At 51.9% G+C, this 23,528-nt stretch overlaps 1 protein-coding gene and 1 long non-coding RNA gene across 6 annotated transcripts in view; one reads left to right on the top strand and one right to left on the bottom strand.

Moving 5' to 3' along the window:
- Window positions 1-913: 913 nt before the first annotated feature.
- On the bottom strand, window positions 914-12,874 carry LOC115031514 (uncharacterized). The gene is made up of 3 exons (XR_003837155.2): window positions 12,225-12,874; window positions 4,133-4,216; window positions 914-2,565 (listed from the first exon to the last, which is right to left on the bottom strand). It is a non-coding gene; the product is annotated as an uncharacterized LOC115031514 (long non-coding RNA).
- Window positions 11,645-23,528, top strand: part of Slc67a1 (solute carrier family 67 member 1) — a 25,775-nt gene continuing 13,891 nt past the window's right edge. Inside the window, exons 1-6 of one of the 5 annotated variants that reach the window (XM_085841138.1) lie at window positions 13,087-13,173; window positions 13,363-13,646; window positions 14,026-14,261; window positions 17,201-17,298; window positions 17,636-17,796; window positions 18,298-18,430. In XM_085841138.1, coding sequence (XP_085697264.1) covers window positions 14,154-14,261; window positions 17,201-17,298; window positions 17,636-17,796; window positions 18,298-18,430 — 500 coding nt within the window. In that variant the 5' untranslated portion in view covers window positions 13,087-13,173; window positions 13,363-13,646; window positions 14,026-14,153. Of the gene's footprint in view, window positions 11,756-13,076; window positions 13,174-13,260; window positions 13,286-13,362; window positions 13,647-14,025; window positions 14,262-17,200; window positions 17,299-17,635; window positions 17,797-18,297; window positions 18,431-23,528 lie in introns of those variants that run through there. The other 4 variants (XM_029479402.2, XM_029479398.2, XM_021166145.3 and 1 more) reach the window with 4 other exon arrangements.

Genomic DNA, 23,528 nt, shown 5'->3' with positions numbered 1-23,528 from the left:
CCCCTCCCCCCGCCCTGGGGAACCAGGACTTCCGGACATACTTGAAAGGCCCTGCAGAGCCCCAAGCTCTCAGCTCCCAGCAGAGATGCCTGTGAGAATTTTGAGACAGAATCCTATTTACAGGGTTAGGTAAGTTGGACCAACTCGGGAGTCAAGTCAAACCCTGAAGCCAGGGGCCAGACTGTCCTGGAACAGGTGAGAGACAGGGTTTGGAAGCTGCTCTGGTGGAGAGACCAGAGCCTGTGACCTGTAAGGATTTCTTTTTCTCGGTACACCATATTACAAATCTCTCAGGGCATTGGTATGTCACAGTAATTTTCTTGAGTAAAATAAAACTAATGAGGGCTTTCAAGGGGCCCCATGAGCCCCTCACACACTAAAAGCTAAAATCCACTAGCCCAGGGCCGGAAGGAGGCAGGGCTTTGTTCTGTCCCTGTGTCAAAGCCACATGGGCCTCTCCAGAGACCCTGGGCACAGGACCATACTCCACACTTATTCGTGACCACCTGGCCTCCAGGGTCTCCCCAACAGTCCAAATGTCCAGGCTGCAGCTGTCAAGGCTAGAAAAGGTCCACCCTGCCCACAACCCAGGCCAAAGCTGCTGAGAGGACTGAACATGCTCCCTGTGGTGTGGAGCTACTGGGCCCTATTTGTTGGGAGAAGCAGTCTAGACAGCCAGATAGATCATCTGTGCTCTAGGCTGCCTCACTGGGCATCCCTACCCCAGGATGCTTGCATCACTTGCTTTCTCCTTTCATATTCCCATTTCATCTGATTGTTTGTCCGTCTCCACACAGGTGAAAGTGAGCCCTCCACAAGTCTGTAACGGTGAAATTCCATCAATGCTAGCTAGCATCAACAGACCTGGTAGGCACACTGCTTCCAGGAGCAGGGTTAAGTTCCCCATCTAGCCCTCCAACCCAAGGGACCTGTAGGTAAGTAAACATTTGTCTGGCTACAAGTATCGTCTTCTATTTTTGACATTAAAAATACATCCAAAGGAAACAAGAACTTTTTTTTTTTTTTAACTGTGTTGCTACAGAGAGTTGGGGGATGGAGTGCTGGTCTGGTGCCCTGGCTCATGAGACGAAAGTTTCCTGACTTCTTTCTTGTGTGGTGTGAAGGGGTATAAGCGGTGGGACCTCGACCTTGGACCTGGTTAGCAAATGAGTCTCTCCTGAAATCTTCACCCATACCCTTGGGCAGAATGAGTACTTCACCTCTTGCTCTGGGAGCAGAGCTCCCAGAAAGACCACACATCCAAAGACCATTTCTGCCACCAAGTGTTGGCGATATTTCTGTGTGCACCCAATTACGTTACAGCCATAGGAGCTGTTTTTCTGTGTGCCTACCTGACTGGCCGAATGAGGAACAGAATGAGGGCTGTGGCAAGACTCGGGCACAGCCACGCTGCCAGTGATTGGACTACGAGATAAAATTTGAAAGCTGGAGGTGACTCAGTGGTATGGCACTTGAGATACTTCTCAAGTATGAACGCTGGCTCTGAGTTCCATCCCCAGGACCGAAAATAAACAAATGAATGAATAGATAGATAAATAAATTTTGCTTTCTAAATCGCTAAAAGTTAGCCGATGACTCCATGGTGCGGCTACTGACTGAAGCTAGAACACAACAGTAGGCAGGTGGACACTTCAGCAGTCTGTTTCGAGGAGGAAATGGGCTGCCTATATTAAAACCTTGCTGTGGCTCCTAGGTGATTAAGGCCAGCTTAACCTACACCCTCCAGCTCTTCCAACCAACTCCGAGATTTGATTAGTGAATTGTAACACAGGAAGCCTACTGGCCCCAGCCCTCCTGCCTTTTAATTCTTAGAGGAGTCTGGAGCAGCTAAGTCAGTTCAGTTTCCTGGAACGTCCCGGGATCGCACTCACAACAACCTGCATGGCTGGTCAGCTACGGGGACTCCGAGCACCCCCAAGGAAGCCGGGTGCTCAGGGTCTTCCAGCCCCTAGCCAGAGCAGAGTCCAGGAGGCCTGTCCTTGGCTTCATGCTGCCCCCTGGTGGCCTACTTGAACATCACCAGTTTCTTGGCTGCCTCATGCCTCCTTTTCTTGCCTGCGTGGATGGCTCTCCTGGTCATCCCCACCCCTGACCCAGAGCCCCAGGTTCTGGGGCCTTCCCGGAGTAACCAAGTGTAGAGTTGAGACTTGTCTCCCCTCTGGCTCTTAAAGCTGCCTTCTCGGATTCTAAGACCCTGAACTGTCATATCAGATAAATTAAGGCCTTGAAGAATTTTCCATGAAACCCTGAGCCACATGTCACCCATCCATCAAGGAAGGTGGAGAATGCAGGCCCAGGGTCAGGACTAGAGGGAGAAGGCCGAAGGGCTGGGTGACACACTTTCTTGCCTCTGGAGCCTGCTGGAGGGTCATGGACAGAGAACAGTCCTCCCACAGCCCTTCTGGGGTCTCTTCATGTGGGCGACAAGGGTCCAGCTGCCTTCCTGATTATGATGCACCTTCAAGAAATCCAAAAGTGTCACCATCTTGTGCCTACTGCGGGCTCTGACCAACATCTGATTTGATCCTGCTTTAATCCAACACCCTGGAGAGAGAGAACAGGGCAAAGACAAAGGCTCAGAGAGATTCAGCACCCTGCCTGAGATCACTTAGCAGTCAGAGTCACTGGTCTCTTAACTAACACTTGGACCAAGCCCTGGATGGAGTTTGACTCTGTTTGCGATGGCTGGAGCCCCTGGAATGTCCCTCCCCGCCCCCCATCCCCCCGCAGTCCCCCAAGTCTCCAACTCCTGCCCTGTTGGTTGGGCTGAAGGCTCCGAGGGGTGTGTGCGGTTACAGAAGAACCCCGCCGCCCCAGCAGTAAGCAGCTCCCTGCGCGCACTTGGCGGGGCCCCAGGCGGGCGCAGGGCGAACGCCCTCCCGCACCAGTTCCCGCGCTCGGCTCGCCCCGCCCCCAGGACGGGCTGTTCTTGGGGCCGCTGCCAGACACGTCCTCCGCAGGTGCCGGCCTCTCTCCGGTGACGCGGCCACATGCGGCCCAGGCTCCGATTACAGGGCCTGCCTTGTACTCGGGGTCCGGGCTGGGGGTCCTCACTCCCCAGGAATGGGTGGGAGGGGCAGGGCAGGCCCTGCAGAGGGAGACTACGAACAAGGAACAGCCGCAGGCAGGAGCCGCCCCCAGACACGTGCGGCGGCCGCCTCGCCGCCGCCGCCGCGGTTTGGAGGCGGGGAGCCCGCGCCCAGTTGCTTGACTTGACTGAGCCCAGGACCCAGTGTTCTAGAAGTCCAAGACCACTGGGCACCCCAGGATCCTGATGGCCGTCTCGGGCATGAGGGAGTCTAAAGGGCTGGTGCGAACCGAATTCAAACACTGGGCCAGCCCCTTCCCTCTTTCCACAGACCGTGTTCAACGCCTGCTCCCCAGGTCCATCGGCCTACTTCACCAAGGAAATAAAAACGTAGATCTTGTACTCCTGGATTCCCTTCCCCCATTCCCCTTTCTTGTTGGCGCTAGCAGGACTCACAATCAGAACCTCCTGCCCACGAGGTGCACCCAGGATCTCTAGGTCCCTCCAAGCTACCTACCTTTGGCCTAGCTTCCAATAGCTACAGTGTCAGGGGAGCCCAGGACCTGCTGAAGAGACTAGAGGATAGTAAGAGCCCACAGAAAGGAGGGTCTTCACCCTGCACGCACGCGCGCGCGCGCACACACACACACACACACACACACACACACACGAGAGAGAGAGAGAGAGAGAGAGAGAGAGAGAGAGAGAGAGAGAGAGAGGGCCTCAGAAGTAAAGGGAGTTGTCAAAACTTTATTTTGAGACAGTCTTCTAGTGGACAGACCAGGCTGGCTTCAAACTCAATAAGTCGCCAAGGATGGCCTCTTAGTTCTGATCCCTCTGCCTCCATCTCCTATGTGCTGGGTTTCAGATACACATCACGAGCCTGGTTTATGTAGTGCTGGGGACGACGTGTAAGCTAAGCAAGCACTGTAACAACTGAGCTGTGTCCCTAGACCACGAGACTTCTAGAATGGCAGTTGAACTCCTTAGTCCTGAAACATCCCTGCGAAGGAAGTAAGGCCAGAGAGGTGGAGTGACTGCTCAGGATCCCGCCATAAATGGAGTTTGAAAGAATATGCTCACCTGGGTCCTGAATGGTCAGGGCAAGGGGCGCTTCCTCTTTCTTCCTTCACACAGCTCTTACTACCCGCTTCAAGCCAGACCTCCCTGCGTTGTGTTTTAAAGAGAGCAGTTACCAGGCTGGAAGTTGGAACGATAGCGCCTGGAACAGCTCCATCTTCACAGTGTCTCCCCAGGACCCCGTGCTGGGTGGGGTAAGGGGTCCTTCCCTATCTGGGCTGCTCAAGGCTGAGGCCAGAGTGGCTACCACAAGCTACAGCAGAGAGGCCGCCCGCGCCTCAAGACCAAGGCTGGAGTCATTCTGCCCCCTGGTGGTCAGAGACCACATTACAGTAGGAGTGCGTCACCCACCAGACCCCAACCCGGCTTGTAGAAAGCTGGTGCTGCCCACCCACACAGCTGTGGCTCACACCTGAAGGCGGCTTGACAGGGGTCTTGCTGTTCTGAGGCTGCATGCCCTCAAGACGATGCTTTTTCCCAATGGAGCCAGTTAGAATTGTTAAAAGCCTTGGTACTTGGGGAACCAGAGCTATGACTCACACCTTAACCAAACTCGCCATTAGCTGGTGAGCCTGTCTTCTCCTCAGAGGCTGGTAAGTAGTAGGACAAAGGAAAAGAAGGCCAGTTACAGAGGCAAAGAGCTGAAGGTGTGCTGTGTGGTGGCACAAGCCATTAAATTCAGCACTTGGGAAGCAGATAGACACATGTTTGTGTGTTCAAACCCAGCCTGGTCTATATAGTGAGACCTTGGAGGGAGGGAGAGAGAGGGAGAGGGCAAAGAAAATGGGTCTGTCCACCATTCCAAGCCTTCCCCATCCCCATCCCCATCCTTCCTTCCCATCCTCAACCCTCCTTTCTAGCCCCACCTGCTCTCTCACTACACATACACACACACACACGCACATGCACACACAAACACACACACCAACCTAGCCTGCCTCCAGTGCTTCTAACTTGTTTCCCTCCCCTGAGTTTGCGGCACAAAACCTCCAGGCCTTAGAGCTGGCTAGGTCTGTCCCCCTGTCCCCTGGCACTCCTCTCTTGGGCCTACCTAGGTGACCATGTGTGTGGATATAGGCATGCCTTAAGATTCTAGGCACAGCAGAGAAGGGTTACAGCCCTCAGGACACAGGGGCCCCACAATCAATGGCTCTTCATAGGAAGGAGGCTGTGGGCAGAACCCCAGGTCTTTGAGCACCCCAGCCTTTTCAGCTAGCTGTGGCAGAGAATGGGAGAATGAGAGGGTAGGTTCTGAAGAGGCCACTAGAGCCAGGCAGTGAAGGCCTGAGGTTCCATCCCTGAAGGCTGTCAGAAGTACCCTACCACGGGTGGGGGGACAAGCACAGGTGAAGGCTTGGGTAGAGCTGCATTCATTACTGGCTGCCCTTGGGTAAGCATATGGCCCTCTCTGTGCCTCTGCTTTTTCATTTGTGAGGCTCCTGTAAGGGCTTGAGGACTGAGAAAGAGGCATGTGAACTGTCAAAACAAGCCTCCCCTCCAGGGTGCCTCACTACCTCTTTCCCTTGGTCGCCCCTAACAACGTGGAGAGGAAGGCGCAGACCCTTCCAGGTGACCCCCTCCCACTGGGCTGCAAAGAAAACTGTACATTTCCTTTGATCCCAGGGGTGGGGGTTGGGGTGGCGCTAAGGGAGACTCAGACCACAACAAAAGCACTTGCACCAATAGTCACGTGGGGTCCCCTAATCCGCAGCCTAATTACCAGCTCTGACAACACAGCCCCTCCCCCAACAAGTCAGCAGTGCAATTCCTTCAGTCTCTGCACACACATGCAGACACTCGGTGCTGTATCCCCTACTGGACACTGAACCACGGCCTCTAGAATTTCACCCTCTCTGTCCCAAGTGTTCCCAAGCTATGGTCTCTATGGGCCAATAATTGTATTTAATCGTTGAGAGAATTGAGGAGGCAGAGAGCAGGGCTCACCCCGACATCCTAGATGGGAAAACTGAGGCTAGAGAGGACAAGAGCTTTATCTAAACTTGATCATAGCAGTCCCTATGCTGAGCCCCAACTTGCTCTGCCACCTCCTTGTGTTACTCCAGACTTTTATTTTGAGTGGGATTTTGTTTAGGCAGGATCTTCTGTAAAGCTGAGGCTGGTCTCCAACTTACAACTCTATCTTAGCTTCCAGAGTGCTAAAATTGGAGTCAACAACACGCCCAATTCCCAGCAAGCCAATGCTGAGCCTTAGCTGCTCCTGGATGTCAGCCTTAGTGCCCAGGGCACTGAAGAGGACATGGAGGGTTTGGGCTTGTGCCCGATTGTCTCAAGCCAATGTTCTTCCCTGCGTGTTAAATCAGGGCACGGAGAAGGAGCACCTGTTTTAGAGTAAGCATGCCTAGAAGGGGAGCCCTGGGCGGGGGTGTTCCAAGCAGGTGGGCAGGGTGAAAAGGATCCCCAGTAAAGGCCCAGCAAGACTGGAGACAGAAGGGATTTCAAGGTGTTACTCTGTGCCACACTGATAAGACTGAAGGGATCTGCAGGCAGCTGGACAAAGGATAGACCCACTCAGAGGTGCCATATATGACTGTGACAAGCAGAATCCAGGGTAGAACCCATGGCTAGGCTATGATAGGCTGCCCTGGTTTGAAATTTTTGTTCCAGAACCAGGGGGAAAAGGAAGACTCCTGTCCTCAGTGATCATTCCCTAGATTGAAGAGTTGTATCTGAGGACCTAGACCAGGGGCAGCAGGGGTCTCAGAAACCCACCCAGCTAACCAAGTGTGATATACACCTTTAATCCCAGCGCTTCAGAGGCATCAGGCAGGTCTCTGTGAGTTCAAGGCCAGCCAGAACCTCACAGTGGGACCCAGTTTCAAAAGAGAGAGGAAGAGGGTGGAAAGGGAACGAAGCCCTGGAAACTACTCTTCATTCCAGTAATCTCAGCACTCAGGAGGCAGAGACAGGAGGATTACCTTGACTAGGCTACAGAGTGAGTCCCTGACTCAAAAAAATAAAATAAAATAAAATAAAATAAAATAAAATAAAATAAAATAAAATACCAGGGCTGGAGAGATGGCTCAGTGGTTAAGGGCACACACTGCTCTTCCAGAGGTCCTGAGTTTGGTTTCCAGTACCCACATCATGCAGCTCATACCTGCCTAGAACCCAACAGTCAATGACCCTGGCCTCTAGAGGCACTCTCACACATACATGCACACACAAACATACACACACTCACACACATGCACCCCTGACTTAAAATAATAAAATAAATATTTTTTAAAATACAAACAAAAAATAAACCCTGTCCCTCTTCACTGGGGTGCAAGGGCAGATCTCTGCCCCCTTGACTCTCCCAAAGATTAAATGAAATTATTGCCACATGGAGACCAAAGTTTGGGAACACTTGGGATGGAGAGGGTCAGAATCCAGATGCAGTGGTCAGCATCCAGAGCTCCCTGACACTGCTCTCTGGTCTGATTAGGAGTCCAGCTGAGATACCACAGTGGTCTGTGTCGCTTCCAGAGATAAGAGACAGGAGGGCCCTCCATCCCAGTAAAGCCCAGTATCAACAAGCCAATTATGAGCTTTGCCAGCTCCTACCCTGATGTCTGGTCATCTGGTCTGGCTTGGAAACATGGGACCAGGCTCGGCAGACTGCACTATCACTCTGATGCTCAGTAGACACTTTTATAGACTTCTGGGGAAGCTGTAGTCAGTCTCCATTATCAGTGTCAGCCAGACCATATAAACTCCCCAGGATTAGGCCTACAATGGGGCTTAGTGGATGATGGGAACCCATACGCCTCGTCTGGATCCCATGCTTTGATTCCTCAAGTCAGTCCCCAGGCTGTTTCCTGGCGCCAACGCCAAACGAGGCAGCCTGAGAAGCTGCAGCTTTCTGAGAGCAGGAGACAGAGAGCTGTAGACCTGTGCGCCACCTGCTGGCTAAGGTCTGAAGCTTCACCCTCTTTGGCAAAGAAGGAACCTAAGACAGGCTGAGACCTCAACAGTCTGAGCTGTTACAACTACCTTGATTCCTGCCCCCTTCTCTGTGCCCACCCCCAATCAAAATCCTGTTATTCCCAAAGACACAGAGGTGATTCCAGACTTCTCAAATGAATTGTGTATCTTAGCATCCTGGAAAACATTACTTCCATGAGAAATGGGGACTGTGGCAGCTTGACAGATTTCAGAAGGGAACGATAACTAGCAACTGAGATAAAGATGGTTCCTGTGATATTTTGACTACAGGAATGAATTTGCTTTCTGTCCTTGTCTTCAGAGCCTGCCTGAGGCTAGGTTCAAAAATAATAGGCTAATTCTATTGACAGAGGAGACCTCAAGACAGCCTAATATTGATGCTATTGAGTGTTTATTAGTAATTACTCTCATGCAGACCTACAATGAAAAAATAACAAGCGGGCAGAAAGAAATATGAAAGGTGGTTTGGAAAGGGAAGGACACTGGCCAGATTGACACTACAGGCAAGGCGGGTGCTGAAAGAAGGGCTGAGGTTCTCAAAGGCTGCAGATGAACACTGTCAGGAGAGGCCTCATATACACTGGAATAAAGCTAAGCTTCCAATCTGAAAAAGAGAAGCATAAGGCATTCTCTGTTCCTGGAAAACAAGTGTAAGCAAAGCTGCTGCCAACACGTTGCACAGGATCAGGGACCTACCACAGGCTGGTAGCCGAGCTTTGAGGTACTGGCCATGTGGCTCGGGCTTTAAAGTCACAGAAGAGGAGGAATCATGAAATCCTTCTCCACGGTTTCAGAGAGCCACCAACCCCAGGCAATGTATGACAGGAAAGGCCCTGCCTGGCAGCACTGAGGCGCCAAGAGGCCCCAAAAGGCCAGAGCCATAGTATATCTGTCAGGGAGAGCTGCATGCAGGAAGTGGAACCAACCCAAGAGAAAAAAGTAGATTGCAAGAAGCAAAGTCTAGAGAAGTGGACATGACACACTGGAGTCATAGGTTTTAGAGTTGGCTTTGGTGGGTTTCGATCTTACTTGGTCCAAGACTCACACAATTTCCTTGCTGTGTCCCCATACAGCCCTTTGGAGTGGTAATATATATTCTGTGTCATTGTATGTTGGAAGTATGTCATTTGCTTTTTTTTTTTTCATTTTGCAAGGCGTTACAGTTAAGACATTGCCTTGAGTCTCAGAAGACACTTTGGACTCCTGAACACTGTTGAGACTGAGAGACTGTGGGGGCCTTTGAAGCTGGACTGGATTAAGTTTGCATTATGATATGGCCACAAAGCCTATGGAGGTCAAAGAGTGGTGATTTAAATGAGATGTATGCCTATAGGCTTGGGCATTCGAGTAGTTGGTTCCCAGTTGGTAACACTGTTTCAGGAAAGCTTAGGAGACGTGGACTTCCTGGAGAAGTGTGTCACAGGGGGAGAGCTGGAGAGAACTCACATCGTTTCAGGTTCACGCTCTTGGCTTCCTACTCACAGTTCAGACCATGCACTCTCAGCTTCCAGCCCCAGCTCCCATGCCTCAGCTCTGCGGCGGACAGTTATCTCTCTGGAAACATAAACCCAAATAGCCTCTTTTTTTCCCTAAGTTGTCTTGTTCATGGCGTTTTATCGTAGCAATAGAGAAGTAACTAATATACACTAATATACAGGACCTCTGGAAGAGCAGTCAGTGCTCTTAACCACTGAGCCATCTCTCCAGTCCTAAAACTGTGCATCTTTTATTAGCTTGTTTAAAGTGTCTGTGTGTTGCCGGGCAGTGATGGCACAGGCCTTTAATCCCAGCACTTGGGAGGCAGAGGCAGGCAGATTTCTGAGTTCAAGGCCCCCCTGGTCTACAGAGTGAATTCCAAGACAGCCGGGGTTACACAGAGAAACCCTGTCTCGAGAAACCAAAATAATGATAAAAATAATGATAATAATAATAATATCTTTTTTTAAAAGATGCATAGTGTTGGGAAAACAGTTCAATCAGGAGAGTGATTTTCCAGTAGCAGTTTGATATTCAAGTGCTGTGGGGGTGGGCAGAGACTGACAATCCCTGCGGTCCCAGTGAGACTGGACAGCTGCTGAGGAATCAATAATACCTGATACTGACCTCTGACCTTTACAGGCACCAACATACATGGATATACACCCACAAAGGGCATAGACCCATTCATTGCTCAATGCATTTTGATTCCAGGACATCAGAGAAACCAGCCGGAACTAGCCTGAAAGCCTCCTGCCTGCTGGCTGGCTTTCACAGTGCTGGATGGTGCTTAGCAGGCCACAGGGAGAGAAAAGCCATCCATGGTCTTACCCAGCAGCCAACCCTGCATGCTACAACACCAACCCACCAAGCAAGATGTGCAGTCTCAGTGCAAATGCTCTAGGGGTAGCCAATCACTCTTGGGTTGGACCAAGTCCTGCTCTACAGCAGGAAATTCATCCCTGGTACTGTAAACTCAGTCAAAAAATGGCGTTGGGGGGGGGGGGGGTCATAGGCTCTAGGGAATCTACTCCTGTTGTCTTGCTAAGTGAATGTCATCAAACTCCCTTCTAAATGTTCGTTTGTAGACATAGGCTGTTCTTAGTCTTAGCCAGAGAAGCTTCTCTCTGCAGTGAGCAACAGTTGATGAAGAAACTCCTAACTCAGTGCTGAATAAGTGACTGTGGACAGCTCAGCCCTAAATGGGGTGTCTGTATCAACCTGACCTCCAAAGTTCAGGGGACAGAAAGACTGTAAGAGCCAGAGGATGGGAAGGAACTCACTGTAGCCATGGTTACCTCAGCAAGATCAAGGCAATAGCGTCAGTCAACAGTCTATCAAGTGGCATTCACAGAACTCTAAAGTGAAAGAGAGAGGAGAAATAGAGAGAGACAGAGACAGAGAGAGAGAATGAAAGAAGAAAGAGATATATTGGAGGTTATTAGAGGGGAAAAGGGAAGAGAAAGTTAAGTGTGCATACAAACAAGATACATTGTATACATGTATGAAATTGGCAAAAATAAACAAATGATATCCATTAAATAGGTCACCTGCACACAGTAGGTACTCAATGGTTATGGATGAAGGAGGTTCCTCCTGCTTCATAGGCACATCTTAGGCCCAGGAAATCATATAGGCAGCATCTCTCTTCTCGGGGAAGCTCCAGGCTATCCTGAACCCCAGCACACAGTAGTCACTTTCTCTGCACCTGTGGCCATGCTCACACCCCTCTATTTTTGCCCTTAACCCCGCAGGACCCCCTAAGTAAGTCTAAGCCCCATCAGGTGTTCTCAGTTGCCTGAGCTCACCCCTAAGCCCTGCCACACTGTTCTTACTGCCTGCCTTACCCTTCCTACACCTGATACATTGTGCTTCTCCTTAGGACCCCACTGAGAAGCTGCCTCCCAACCAGGCTCCAGATAAGAATCAGCCCTTCCTACAGCAGCCTGGGTTGGTCTCCTTGGCAGAACAGTGGCCCCATGTGAGTGATATTGATCCCTAGAGAAAGCTACTTCCTCTTCAGGAGGTGATTCCAGGTTCTAGGGTTCCCTGTTCCTCTCTAGCCAGAAGGGCAATTTTACCACACTCCCTCACAACCAGGAAGTGCCCCACCCCTCTGGAGCCTGTTCAGAACAAGCACAAAAGCTAGAATCATTAGGCCTGGCCTGCCGGTTCCCCAACAACTGCAAGCTCTGCTTGTGGGTAAGTAGCCTGCTCCCATTGCTGTTTATTATGAACGCTGGAGGACCTTTGGCCTTCCCCAAACTCTCCTGAGGCAGTCTTACTCAACCCCCAAGCTCTGCCCCCAAAACCCTGGCATCAATAAAGATGTCACCTGCACACTAGGTAAGAATTAACCCCATCAGGGAGCTGACCTGACAGGAACTATCCCTCACTTCTACCCCCATGGACTTCAGAAGGACCTGGACTCTGGTCTTTCCCCAGGAGTCCTGAGATTCCTGGCCTCGGAGTCCTCTCCTTTCCATAATCAGCCTTCCTCTCATCCCTCGTGGAATCCCTGACTAACTGGGTCTCCTCCAACCCTCCGGGAGCTGGGATGGGTTCCTACAGCCTCTTGGCAGAGGAACTGAGAACACTTGCATCCACACTTGCAACACATCTCCCATCCCAACTTTCAAGGTGGAATCTACCCCAAGCATACTGCACATACCTGGGGACAGAGCCTTGGGCCTGATCCATTGGTTAGAACGCCAACAGCCATGCCTCTGACTGCCCAGTTTGAGACATGTTCTCACTGGGCATCCCTGGGTACCCTGTCCCAGTTCCTCCTTTTCTCATCTGCTGAGCTGGGGTGTGCATGCAGCAAAGGAGATCTGATTTCATGTTGTGGCCTGTGGCTTGACCCTACTCCGCTGCAAGGTAGAGAGGTGGGGTGGGCCTGTAAAAGAGCGTCTGGTTTCCTAGTAGTGATCAATCTGTCTGAAGATGAATGAATATGGATAGTACTGGTCTGGGCCAAACTAAATCAGAAGAGTGTGTTCCTAGGGTTCCCTCTACTGTGTCATCAGGGCCGGAGTGTTGACCCTCCAGAAATGTGAGAACAGGGCACACGGGGACGGGGGCATTTCTATAGCTTCCAGAAGCCTTTTGGTCAGTGGAGAGAGATTCGGAGCCCAAGAACTGCCCACACACAAGTGTAGTATCACTGTGTCTCTCCTGGTTTCTGCTTTCCCTTCTTCTCCTGGATCCCAAAGCCATACCCTCTCCTCTTCCTCCTCCTTCTTCTCCTTGTCTTCACTCTCCAACCCAAAATGAACGCCCTGTGGTGCTTGAGTGGTCAGAATTCCAACTTCCTTGGAACCAGAGTCCAGGGCAGGGCTGAAGCTTAACAAGCCCCGCGGGGGGGGGGGGGGGTAGAGCCTCAGGAGGCGTGTCTAGATTGGCCAATGAATGCTCAGAGACTGTGTTGCGGGCTAGTCCAGATCCCAGGGTGGGTGGAGCGAGCTCCAGGCCAGGAGAACTAGCCCTGGTGAAGTGGGAGGACCCAAGCTATTGTGGGGTGGGACCTTTCAGGGTCACTGAGGAAGGGCCTGTATCAAGAAACACCTGGGAGGGCTCATCCACCCGAAATACAACCCACTCTCTCCCGGCGAAAGCAGGTACCCAAGCTCACCTATGAACTTCCAGAACCCAAGATTCCTTCCTGGGTGCAGCTCGGGGCCATTGATGGGATGTCGGGCGAAGGCAGTGGGGCCCTAACGGAGGAACCAGGCATAACTTTCTCTTTCTCTTTCTCTCTCTCTCTCTCTCTCTCTCTCTCTCTCTCTCTCTCTCTCTCAATATTTTAGATTTATTTATTGTATGTGAGTACACAGTAGCTGTCTTCAGACACTCCAGAAGAGAGCGTCAGAACTTGTTACAGGTGGTTGTGAGCCACCATGTGGTTGCTGGGATTTGAACTCAGGACCTTTGGAAGAACAGTCACTGCTCTTAACCGCTGAGTCATCTCTCCAGCCCAAGGCAAAACTTCCAAAGGGGCTCATACTGGCCGCAAAGTCTGGTTCCCACCCGTGGAGGAAGTTAGGAGGGGGGAAAACACTACTGTGAAGCTGAGCTGCTCTGCAAGAATGAGGTCTGAAGAACTGAGCTCTTTGTCCCTGCAGTCTCTACTCCACTGCAGCTCCAGACTCCAGAGCTGGAGACAGGTCCCTGAAGAAGGAAGGTGGGGCCAAGAGAGCCCCTGCGTAATGACTTTACATCATCCCTGTAGCCACCAAAAGCAATAGCCAGACACCACACCTGCCTGCATTTCCTCTAGAAATAAGGCATGGGGTGTTCTCGAGGAAGACACCAGGGCTGGGCTGGATGTCCCTTTCAGGTGGAGGTGCACCCCTGCAGGGTCCGATGCCCGCTGGTGGGGAGGGCAGCTGACCCACTCTTGAAGGTCGAGGTAGCTGGAGAAGCCGGTGAGCTCCACAGTCAGCCACTGTCTCCTCCCTCTCCTTGCACAGGCCACCCCTTCCACCCTGGTGAGTCAGCACCCGGCCAGAATCAACAGGACTTTTGCCCCTTGCCCGTGGCAAGGCTTGCCCTGCTCTGGTTCAGGTCCCTCCAGGACTCTGGATACCGTCTGCCTGGGATGTCTGGCAGCATGGCTGCTCTGCCCCGACAGGGGATCATCATACTCACCTATGTGCTGGCAGCCCTGGAGCTAACGTGTCTCTTCATGCAGTTCTCCATCCTACCAGTGAGTAACACCCATACCCCTCACCAGAAGCCCCACACTGCCTTCCTGCTGGGCAATGGCAGGGAGTGAGGAGGGGTTTGATACTGGATATGTTAAGGATCCTAGGAACTGGGGCCATTGATCACCCATCACCACTACTTCTGCTCTTCTTGAGAAAGTACCCTCCTCATTTGCTACCTCCCATCCTGTTCTTTCAGAGTACATCTGCCTGACACCTGCTCAGCTCTTGTCCCAAAGAGATGAATGCAGTCCCAGTTCTTTCTGGCATCATGTCTGTCTGTCCCTTTGTCCTGCTGGGCATCCCCTCTGTGTTCTCATGTCCACCCTAGATAGCTTATTCCATATCACCCATTCCATTGGTTTCTCTCTCACCCACCAAAATATGAGGACCAGGACTTGATCCCACAAGAGCCTTGCTGAGCCGTACCTGGATCAGGGAAGGGTGGGGCAGAATAGTCACTGTTGACTACAGAGCCACACCCACCCACACCCTTTGGTTCATTCCTACTTTTCATTATCTTTTAGTCACTCAACAAACCTTTATGGGGTTGGCCCACAAGGTGGCAGCATCTAAGAGAGCTTAGAAATCAGAGGATGACTGTCCATCTCCTTTTCCCATCTAACCTAGGTCCACAGACCACCTTTAAGTGATCCCTCAGAGATTCTCAAAGCCCAAGCTGGCTGGAGTATTGGGTTGAGGTTGGTTCTGGGGGCTAGGCTTGGACCCCCACTCAGCATATGTACCTGGCCCTCAGTATGGTCAGCAGGCCAGACTAGGCAGAAGTGAGATGCCCAGGCACACAGGAATTTGGATTGAAACCAAACTCTGCTCATATTATTATACCCAAAAGTCCAAGGTTCAGGAAACAGAGAAAAAGGTCAGCTAAGACCAAAAGGGATAATCTAAATCCTGGCTCTCTGGTCCTCCACTCCCTGCTCCCTGGAGCCCAGAGGAGCAGAGCCGACCTTGCAGGCAACTGGGGATATGGGTTAGAGGTAACCCTGGCCTTTGTCACCATTCTGGGAGTGGCAGACACTTCCAGTTCAGGACCCCACCCTTCATCATCCCACCTATGTCCAGCTCTGCTCACTCACATATATAGCAAGGGTCCCCAGTGCAAGCCTCCTACCTGAAATGTGGGAGCCTGGGTAGGAGCCTTACCTTGCTTCTCATAAAAGGAGGGTTGGTACCAGGACCTAGAGTGGCTCCCAGAGAAGGCCCCGGTTGGCCAGCCTATCCTCATTAAGTCCTGTAAGCGGACACTGGACTGTGACGCAGCGGGGGCACAAAGGACCTACAGCTGGCCCTCAGAGCTGATGGCTGGTGGGGTTTGAGTGGTGATGGCTTAATGGTTACACTGTGCAGTGCAGGAAGAAACGGTTGGGAATGAAAAAGGGTGAGGGTACTGGGGGTCTGAGGGTACATGGCAGATTTGAGGGGGTCAGGAAATTTTGGTTGAGAAGGCCACATAAGAGTGGAGGACTGGAGGCAGACAAAAGTATTGCCAGTGCAAAGGCCCTGGGGTAGTGCTGAGTCTGCAGCTACAGAGGAGGCATTGAGGTCCCAGGACCACACCTGTCAGATGCTGAAGAGATCCCAGAGTGGTTAGGGAAAGCCGTGGAGAGGCGAGGTGGCAGATCTATGGCATGTGAGGGTGAGAGAAAGGAATTCAGAGATGACACTAGGACTTTGGACCCAATCCCAGGAGGACAAAGATGCTACCAGCGGTGAAGAAACATTCGGGAGCTAAGAGCACTGGTTGCTTTTACAAAGGATGGGGGTTTGATTCCCAGCACCCACATGATGTCCCACAATCACTTGGAACCACAGTCCTGGGGATATAATACCCTCTGTGGGAACTACATGTATGTGGCACACAGACTATATGCCAGCCAAACAGTCATACACATAAAATAAAATGAAAGAAAAAAATAAATAAAGGAAACAGTGGTCAAGGAGCCAATCAGGACTAAGGAGGACAGGTGCTCGGTGATTGCTACACTCGCTTGCTTTCCTGGAGATGATTTCAGACACGGTGCAAAGCAAAGGAGGCATGCTGGCAGTGGGAAGAGGCCTGGGGCTCTCTCAGTAACAGCCTAAGTAGGAGACCCAGGGCAGTCTAGGCACAGGGTCACAGAGAAAGAAGCAAGCCACCTGAGTCAGGTGCCAATGAGAGGGGCCTGCTGGAGTTGCCCTGAGCTGGACCGCGTGAGGAGAGAGGAATGAGGAAAGCAGCCGCTTCAGGCAAGGTGAGAGAGAGCACAGCTGGAGCAGACACAGGCGGCACTAAGGAGGGCTGAACAGGGAGGCACTAAGGAAGAGTCTTTTTTTAATGACCTTGTTGGAAAGGAGGCCTACCAGGAAGGCCTCAAGAGAAGAGAGGGGGACTGAAGGAGCGTTATCCTTGGCATGAGGCTGAAGACTAAGGTAAAAGACAGTGGGCCAAGATGGTGGGAGGAGGCACAGGTTTGGAGGGAGACAGTACCTCGGGCTTCTGAAATGCAGCTGAGGTGGGGATAAAATCCTGGGGTTCCAGGACTGCTTAGGTCCTCTATAGAGGCTCTGTCACCTCACTTCTCCTATCAGATAGTCACACGCATACACACACATGAGGGGTTGAGTCCTAAGGAATTCACAGAGCAGACTGTCTTGCTGGGCAATGGGCCACATCTCAGAAGTTATTAAGGGGTTTGGGGGCAGTCGCTTGCTGGCCAGGGGACAATGCTATAAAGCTTTGAAGACAAAATATTAAGGATGGACATTGCTCTGTGGCCCACTTGAAGTATGTCCTGCACAGGGGGTAAGCCAGAAAAGTCTTTGGCTAGGGAAGAGGAGCAGAGTCCCCAGGGAAGGCCTCCTCTCCCATGACACTACCCACTGCTCCTCCCACCCCTGCCTGTCTAAGGAGACCTAACTCCAGACCCTCTTTGTCTTTCAGTATCTGTCTCGGACACTGGGCCTAGATTCTGTCTCCTTTGGCTACCTACAGACAACCTTTGGGGTGCTTCAGCTGTTGGGTGGGCCTGTGTTCGGCAGGTATAGTATGTGAGGGATGCAGGTCCCTCAGCCCACAAGAGCCATTACCACCCCTAAAAGTCTACGTCCTAACAAGTCCTTAGCATCCCTGTTCAATGCCCCTGTTCAATGCAGGAGAGGTCCAGCCCCTGGTGGACTTCCAAGCATCCTTGGTGCCACATTTGTGGGACCTCTCCACTCCAACTGATGGGCCTACAGCCTTGGTGGAAGCCCACACACATGACCACATACTCCCTGGGTGGTCCTTCACCAGCATCTCAGCCTACCAGCAGGCCTGGGTGGGGAGTGAGGGTAGGGGCCCCTCCCTGCTGGGAACTGACCTGCCCTGTGGCCTCAGGTTCGCAGACCAGTGCGGGGCAAGAGCAGCACTCTCACTCTCCTTCCTGGCGGCCTCTGCTCTGTACCTGCTCCTGGTGGCCTCCTGTAGCCCAGCCCTGCCTGGTGTCTTCCTGCTCTTCGCCTCACGCATACCCTCTGCCTTCATGCACACACTTCCAGGTAGGGACTGCTGGGCAGGCCTAGCTCTAAGCCGGTAGAGGGAAGACACCAGGATGTGGCTTCTGGTAGGGGGCAGGTAGCTGGTGAATAGGATACGAGTGGTGGTCTCTGGATGGAGAGGTGGTGTATGGTCTGGAGCAAGCCAGATTAAGAGTGGAGAGGTGTGCTGGGCAGTGGTGGCACATGCCTTTAATCCCAGCACTTGGGATGCAGAGGCAGGCGGATTTCTGAGTTCGAGGCCAGCCTGGTCTACAGAGTGAATTCCAGTACAGCCAGGGCTACAGAGAGAAACCCTGTCTCGAAAAACCAAAAAAAAAAAAAAAAAAAAAAAAGAGTAGAGAGGTTTGTAGAAATGTGGCCTGAATGGAGGTATACGGTGTCTGGGTGGAGGGGCTGTGGGGCGTGGCCAAGTTGAAGGAGCTTGGGAGCGTGGGCTGGACCCCTGGGTGGGCTCTCCACGGTGAGGAGTCGTGTCCAGCTCAGCCCCACTCCCACCCACAGCCGCCCAGATGGTCATCACTGATCTGACAGCGCCCACAGAGCGGCCTGCAGCACTGGGCCGGCTGGGCCTCTGTTTTGGCATTGGAATTATCTTCGGCTCCCTGCTTGGCGGGACCCTTAACACCGCATACGGGTAAGTGACCTAGCAAGATGGGAAGTCATTGGACAGGTGGCTCCAGTTTGGACAATCGGCCCAGCAGCAACCACCCGTCTTGAGACTTGGTTTCCCCACCTAAACAACAAACATTTGGGGGACCAGCCAGCATGCAGGGTGGATGGGGGCTTTGGGGTGGCGTCGCCAAGAGGGAGTGACACCAGGGGGCGCTACAGTGACAGCCGTGAGCCCAGAAATGCCGCGTCGGGGAAAGCTCCCCAGTAGAGCCCCAGCTAGCTATGTGTAGAGTGCTTCACCTGGCCCTGTCCTGGGAACTCAGCTCTTTTTCCCCCTGGGAAGATGCCCCAATACATGATTCTAGGATGGTCTGTGTGGGTTGTCCCACTGCAGGGGACAGGCCCAGATATCTTTAAGTAGCTGAGAGGCTCTAGAAAAGCCTCCCCGAACTTAGCACGCTCCCTCGCTCCTTGCCCCAAACCTCCTGCACCACTCTGAGTCAGACATTAAGAATCAGCCCTCACCTGCCTGTCAATCACCCCAAAATCACATCAGCTGTGGTTCTGGGACAGGTGCCTCATCTGGCAGGGGTGTGTGCTCCTGGAGAGAGCTTTCCTAGAGCCTAAATTTTTGTGCTTTTAGAGGGACACTTCTGTCACAACAAGGCTTTCTTACCTTGGATAAACAATGCCAGTCGTAGGTTCTCAGAGTTTTGACTTACTCCCCAAGCCAAGGCCTCCTAAGGGCCTGTAACCTAGGCTCCCCAAATTTCCTTGGACCTACCCCAATTACAGTAGAGGTATCTGGGTCATGGCTGAGCTCAGACATCCAGGCATGGGCTGACTCCGTGACCCTCTTACAGCATGGTTCCAGGAATGATCTGTGGTGGACTCTCCTGTCTGTCTGTCCCTGCAGTGGGGACAGACACAGCTTGGCAAGAAGGTCTCCAGGGACACGTGGCAGGGCACATTGACATGGCTCTGAATGTCCTCTTAGCATGTGAGTGGGGGCCTGAGCTTCTCTGCTCAGTGGTGTCAATTGAACATCTAATAAGTGCCCCCTGGGGTTTAAGATTCTGGGGCACAATAGAAAATAAGACAGTCCAAGTCTCTAGAATAGGTACTTAGAAATAGGTCTAGGGTCCTAAGAAAATGGCCAGGAGGCAAAAGATTTGTTTCATTTCTGCTCTTGCTCTTCTTGCTCCCGCTCTGTCCTCTGGTCCCTTCCCCATCTCTCTCCATTCCCCTCCCCCCTCTCTCTCCACGTGCTCATCGCCGGCTTCTACTTCTCTATACTCTCTCTCTCTCTTTCTCTCTGCTGCCATTCTCTGTCTCTACTACCCTCTCAGCTCCCCTCCCCATACCCTGAATAAACTCTATTCTATACTATTAAAAAAAAAAAAAGGTTTCACTTCTGTGGAAGGGGTCATAGTCACACCCAGCCGAGCAGGTAAATTACCCACCACTGCGGACCTTCCTAGGGTTTTCCTCCTAATGCAAAGGGGTCCTGTGCCTCACTGTGAGTGCTCAGAGCTCCTCCATCTGGTGTTTTTACATCGAACTCAGTGTTCATACATTATTGGCTGGTTTAAAGCAGTGTAGTTGATAAGCACAATGCAATTTTGAGCAGAATTCCTGAACTTGAGCACATATTTTGATTTCAAGAAGCAATGGCCCTGGGGGGATTTGGGTTTGGGCCAAGCAGCTTCTCTACTCTTTTCTTTATCTTTTCTATTAAAAAAAAAAAAAAAACAGGGTCTTACTATGGAGAGCCCTGGCTAGCCTGGAACTTGCTATGTAGACCAGGCTGACTTCAACCTCACAGAAATTTATCTGCCTCCCAAGTGCTGGGATTAAAGGCATCCAGCTCTTTTACAGTTTTTTTTTTTAATGAAGTTTTGTTTTATTTAATGGGTTGATAGAAAAGATAGTACATTTCCCATGGATGTTATAAAGTTGAACTACGTGAAATACAGAAAGAAAGGACTCAGGATTGGGGTGTGGGAGAGGGGGATAGGTAATCACCTGGATTTCTAACCGGGTGAATTTTCAGTGGAGACTCGAGAAAGGAGTGAAGCAAGTCAGTGAGTGTGTACAGACCTCATCGTGCAGGGAACTGAGGTGGCCCAGTGGCCGCAGGGGCTGAGGAAGGGGAGGAGTCAAGCCATGGAGGGGGCAGGGAAGAACACACACAGGGAGGTGGGGGTGGGGTGGGAATGGGGACGCCTGAGTAAGAACAGTGACTGAACCAGAGACGGTCATGGGGTCCGGGACAAAGAACAGATTCTGGCCTGTTTCTGCCCATGGGTGGGAGGGAAATGCAAACTCAAGTCTCAGCACTAATTATGCAATCCAAACTGGGCTTGCCCAGTGGGGTCTGAGCAGCTGGAAGTCCCATGGGGACTGTGGAGCACCAAAGGACTGTGGAGCACCCCTTCCAGTGGTGGACAGTGAACACTGTGTCCCCAGGGGTGCCCTGGATGCTCCTGGCCTTTCAAGTTTAGGAGGCAGGGGAGCTGAGGGCTGTGTGCCTTGCAGAAAACAGGGACCTAAGCTGCAATAGCAAATCAGCTCAGACCCCGAAGGGGACAAGGATTTGTCCCCATGGCCTCTGTGTTGGGGTTCATAGGTGGGCCACAGGAAAGGAGGAAAGAACAGAGGGGTCAGAAAAAGCAGACTATGGTTGTGCAGGGAAGATGTAGGCACCCAGGGGTAGGCAACGTTCATGGGGCCATGCTCTTGCTGCCAGAGGCAGGGATGCATTCCCTTACCTCCACATGTTTTCTTACCTGTGGTGTGGGTACTGCAGGGGTGACCTCACCCTCAGGCACCGAGCAGCCCTGATGGGACACAGGCACTGTCAGCCACACACTTTCCACTAGCAGTCTGCCTGTCCAGCAGTCTGCCTGTCTGTCCAGCCCCTTACACACCCTTTGTCCTCAGGTGCATTTCCTACATCCCAGCACTGACTCAGAGGACACCACTCGCTCCCTCCTCCCTCTCAGCTGCTCCCAAGATGCTCTTCTCTGCCGCCCCACCCAGAATAGTCTATCAGCCGCACTGGCTCTTTTTATCCCAAGATCCCTCTATAAATCAAGACGTTTCTATAGAAAGCGATGGACCTCAGCATCTAATTTGATGAGTTGGGGAACTGAGATCTAAGAAAGGAGGCAGTCCAGTGCCCAGACCTGGGGGCAGTACACAGTGACAATGGGGGACTTCAAGTTGTCACATGTAAGACTGAACCCTCATGATCAGACCTCAAGCTGTTCAAAGCTGCGGGAGGTCCATGGAAAGATCTCTCTTGTGGCTTATGGCTGGGGAATCTGTCTCTCCCATTCAGAGGTGACTCACACCCATAGCCAAGCAGCCCTCTGGGATTCACACAGCTGTGTGATGGTCCCTCTTGTGTTTGTGAAGGCATGGAGGCCTAGATATTTAACCCATTTGCAGTCATTTCTCATTCCCATAGAGGCCGGGTAGGCAGTCCTAAGACCCGGACTTCCTTATCCTACCCTTCTACCTTCCACCCCACACTCCACACCCTAAGCTCTGTACCTGACACCTGACTTTACCTCAGGCAAAAGACACCTAGACCTTACTCTCCCCTTCCTTGATGGTAATCAAGCCCACGTAGGGGTCTCCCTGTCCCCTGTCTCTCTGCCCACTTCTGGGAGCCTGTCCCCTTGGAAGATCCCAACCATGCCCATCTCTGAAGCCTGGGGCAGCAGGGAGGAGGAGGAGGAAGTAGACTCGGCACTGGTGTAACTGGTTTGAGACAGCCTACTGCTGAGGACCAGGAGGCTGAGCTGCCCAAAGAGGGTCCTGAGCTCAGAGCCACTTACCCACACATCAGCATGTTGGGGGTGGCCCTGTGACTTATCACCCTGAACCCCAACATCTCACAGCCTGTGGTTGGACTTAGAGAGGGTCGTGAGCCATTGGCCCTTAGGGTCCAGTTTAAGTATTAAGAATGTGCTCTAGGGTGGGTGTGGGGGAGCACCCTCATAGAGGGATGGGGGGATTCCAGAGGGATGACCAGGTACAGGGCCAGAGAGGAGCTGGGTGCCTGGTAATGGAGGCAGAGTCCTGTAAACAAAATGTCCAGGTTATTTGAAAAGATCCAAGGGTTAAAAGTAGCCAGATCCAGGAAGATGGGAGCAAGGTCCGAAGAGGTGTTTGGGTGTGGTGAAGATACCCTTCATATTGTCTCAGGAGCCACCATCAGTATGGAGCACAAGACCTATGGAGTCCTGTAGTCCCCAATGGCCATTTTTGTAAAATCCCTGCTACTTGGGGTACTAGCCATTTGGAAGCAGATATGCCTTAGGTGATTCAGGGGGATCAGGCCTGGGGGTTGGGGGTGAGGGCTGCCCAAGAGAGTCAGATTTCATTCTTTTGAAGGTGGAGCCATCAGGTTTACTGATGGGTATCAGGAGAAGACCCTAAGAGACAATATGAGATATCTAAATTCAATCCTGAGGGCTATGGAGGTGAAGTCAATGACCAAGATCTGGGACAACAATGACTGGCAAACAATGACCACCTGTGAGCGGTCCCTGTAAGCCAGTGGCACCGACTTTCCTAATGCCGTGACCCTTTAAATATAGTTCCTTACATTGTGGTGACCCCCCCCAACCATAACTTTGTTTTGTTGCTACTTCATAACTGTAAGTTTTGAAGCTTTTGAAACTATTACTGTTATGATTCATAATGCAAATATCTGAATAGGTTGTTTGACGCCCCCCCCCAAAGGGGTCGAAGCCCACAGGTTGAAAATCACTGCTTGAAGCAAAACTGAGGTGGTAACTAACCTCAACTGTACCCTCTCCAGACCCAAGCTTGCAGATCCCCAGGGGTTCAGACAAGAAGGCACATAGAAGACAGCTGCTGACGAATCATGCAAACCCAAGGGGAAGTGACCCAGGGCCACAGCAAAAGGAGACTTTCTTCACCTGTCCCAGTAAGGCCATCTAGCCTATCATTGGCCCATCTGGGCCTGTAGCCTAAGAGTCTGGGCTCTAAGTCACCCACAAAGAGCAGGAATTTGAGCAGACGCCACCAGGTCTGGTAGGGCTGCAAAATATCTAAGCCCACAGACCCTGAGGGTCAGGTTGCCC

Source organism: Mus caroli, unplaced genomic scaffold (genome assembly GCF_978045245.1).
Source record: "Mus caroli unplaced genomic scaffold, Mus_caroli_1 scaffold_8, whole genome shotgun sequence".
Taxonomy (NCBI): Eukaryota; Metazoa; Chordata; class Mammalia; order Rodentia; family Muridae; genus Mus; species Mus caroli.
The sequence above is the reverse complement of the archived record's forward strand: the minus strand, read 5'-3'. Positions and strand labels throughout refer to the sequence as shown.